At 30.0% G+C, this 2,611-nt stretch overlaps 1 protein-coding gene across 1 annotated transcript in view; it reads right to left on the reverse strand.

Moving 5' to 3' along the window:
- LOC107624308 (UDP-glycosyltransferase 83A1) overlaps window positions 869-2,611 on the reverse strand; it is a 2,977-nt gene continuing 1,234 nt past the window's right edge. Inside the window, exon 2 of the mRNA XM_016326804.2 lies at window positions 869-1,929. Coding sequence (XP_016182290.1) covers window positions 1,031-1,929 — 899 coding nt within the window. The 3' untranslated portion in view covers window positions 869-1,030. The remainder of the gene's footprint in view (window positions 1,930-2,611) is intronic.

Here is a 2,611-nt window from a genome sequence, read left to right on the forward strand (position 1 = left end):
TGTGACAACTTAATCACTGTAATGCTTGTCTCCAATCCAGTATTACATGACAAAACTAAGCACTTCCAACTTGATATACAGTTTGTTCGAGACAAGATCAAAAGCAATCAACTACATGTGGTCCATATCTCATGTCAAGAGCAGATTGCTGATATATTGACCAAACCCTGGTCAGTAGCAACTTTTGATAAGCTCAAATATAAACTTAGAGTGGACCTAAAGCTAATCATAATTTTGAGGGAGAAGGGGAGTAAAAGATGTAGTGGACACTAAGACAAATTTAATTAATAGTGCTAGTGCAGGTCAAGAAAAGCAAGATTCTGTTAGTATGAGTCATGTTATAAATAGAAAGTCATATTGCTTTCAAAAGGATAAGGTATAATACATATTTTTTATAATTCCAATTGTGTTTTACTGTATCTTCTTTATTAAGTTTCCCTAAGTTCTTTTTTTATTTTCACTATCTAGCTCGTATACATTATCATCATATCCCTATTTTTTATTCATCTTTCTTTTTGAAAATTACATGTTTCAATTCTCTTAAAAGTTTAATAAAAAATAGATATTCTAAAACGAAAAAATTATAATAAATTAATTAATATTAAATTTATAATTTTTATCATGTGTGAATGTCATTATTTTAATTTAAAGATGATTAAATTCTCACTTTACCAATTTTTTTTTCCTGAAAAAACTTAATCCAAGCCTAACAATATATTTTGGTTGTTGTAGCCCTAAATAAGGCAATAAGATGAACCTAAGAGATTGAGTGTGTCTCAATGCAAGAACATGAAAAACATGAATTATTAGCAGAATAATAAAATATATGTCTAATTACTTAGTATAAGTATATTGTAAAATTTTTCCAAAACTTAAACTTGCTTATTCGATTAATATACGTAAAATTACACATACACAAATATAACATTCGATACACCAAAATTTAAATTCACCAATCTTTAAAAACGTGACATAACAACGTGCTCTGTTTCTTTTCACCCTAATTCTTATTTGTTGATAAGTAAGCAATTCAATGTTTCAACCAAGTAAGAAACCTGTTTAAGTTCCTTGAAGAAGCACCTCTTTCTCCAATGTTATGCTTTAACTTCTCCATGAGCTTATGAGACCTTGGTGTTGTGTTCTCGTCACCAAGCAGTTGATCCACTTTGGCTTTAATCTCACCACGTGAGATTAATCCATTTTCATCCAAATCAAATCCCAATCCAACCTTTAATACATCACAAATGTATCTTTGATTGAAAAATTGGTCAGCAAAATAGGGCCAACACAAGAAGCGAACTCCATTAGTCAAACCTTCCAAAGTTGAATTCCAACCACAATGACTTACAAAACAAGCTATGGCAGGGTGGCTTAGCACCTTCGGTTGAGGAGCCCATCCAACTATTTTACCTCGATTCCCCTTAAATTCGTCCGGAAGAGACATCTTATTCTCGCAATTGGGATCTTGACGAACGACCCAAAGGAAGGGTCTGTTCGTCAGCTCGAGCCCAAGAGCTAGCTCAGTAAATTGTTTTTGGTCGAAAAGAGCAATACTACCAAATGCTACATACACAACAGAATTGTTTTGTTGTTGATCAAGCCAATTCATGCATGACAAATCTTCTTCCCAGAATTGTCCAAAGGATCTTGGAGCTACACTTTTATTATTATCATCATAGGTTCTGGATAATGGGCCTACTGGCAATAAATTTGGCACATAAGAAAATGCTTGTGGTTCAAGTTCATATGTACTATTGCACAACCACCAGTCAGTTACATTATCTGAATCTCGGAGGCACTCCACCATATACTTAAAAAATCTCTTTTGAACTAAAGGGTCAAACAAATTTAACCACCATATGACTTTGATGTCCATTGCTGGAATACAAGAGGATAACCAAAAGGCCTTTGTTGTTGATGTCGGTGACCCTGCAATGGTTAAAAAATATAATAAATAATAAAAAGAAGAAAATATAATGTGTTTGATATACCGGCAATAAAAAATATCATCTCTGCAACACACAAATTAGCAACAAAAATGTTATATGAATAAATAGATGTGATGTTTAATTTATTTTAAATATATATTTTATATTTTAACATCTATTTTATATAGATGAATAATTTGATAGTTAATTTTGTATATATACTTAATATAATTATATGCAATGTGCCAAATCTCGAAGTACATAAAGAATTAGACTATGTTTTGAGAATCACACGGATTAACTTCTTAAACAAGTTTAGCAGAGATTCAGTTTACTTATTTGGTCTCTAGGTGTTATTACTCCCAAACAAGTTAAAAATTGATAAACTTTCAAAAACTATAAAACCTCCTTTACCTTTTAAAATGCAAGATATTTTAAGTTTTCTGTTTAAAATATATGGGAATAAATGAATCTTCTAAAAAGATTTAGATGTCTTATATTTTATAAAATGAGAGACATTTTTGTATTTTTAATTAATCAAGGACTTATTTATCTTTTGAGTTAAAAAGTCAAAAACTTATTCGTCATTAAAAAAAAATATTTTTTTCAAAAGAAAGTATATACTAAAAAGAAAATATTATATATTTTTGTTATTTTTCAATAGAATATTTGAAAATTTGACT

The sequence above is a fragment of the Arachis ipaensis genome, chromosome B10 (genome assembly GCF_000816755.2).
Source record: "Arachis ipaensis cultivar K30076 chromosome B10, Araip1.1, whole genome shotgun sequence".
Lineage (NCBI taxonomy): Eukaryota > Viridiplantae > Streptophyta > Magnoliopsida > Fabales > Fabaceae > Arachis > Arachis ipaensis.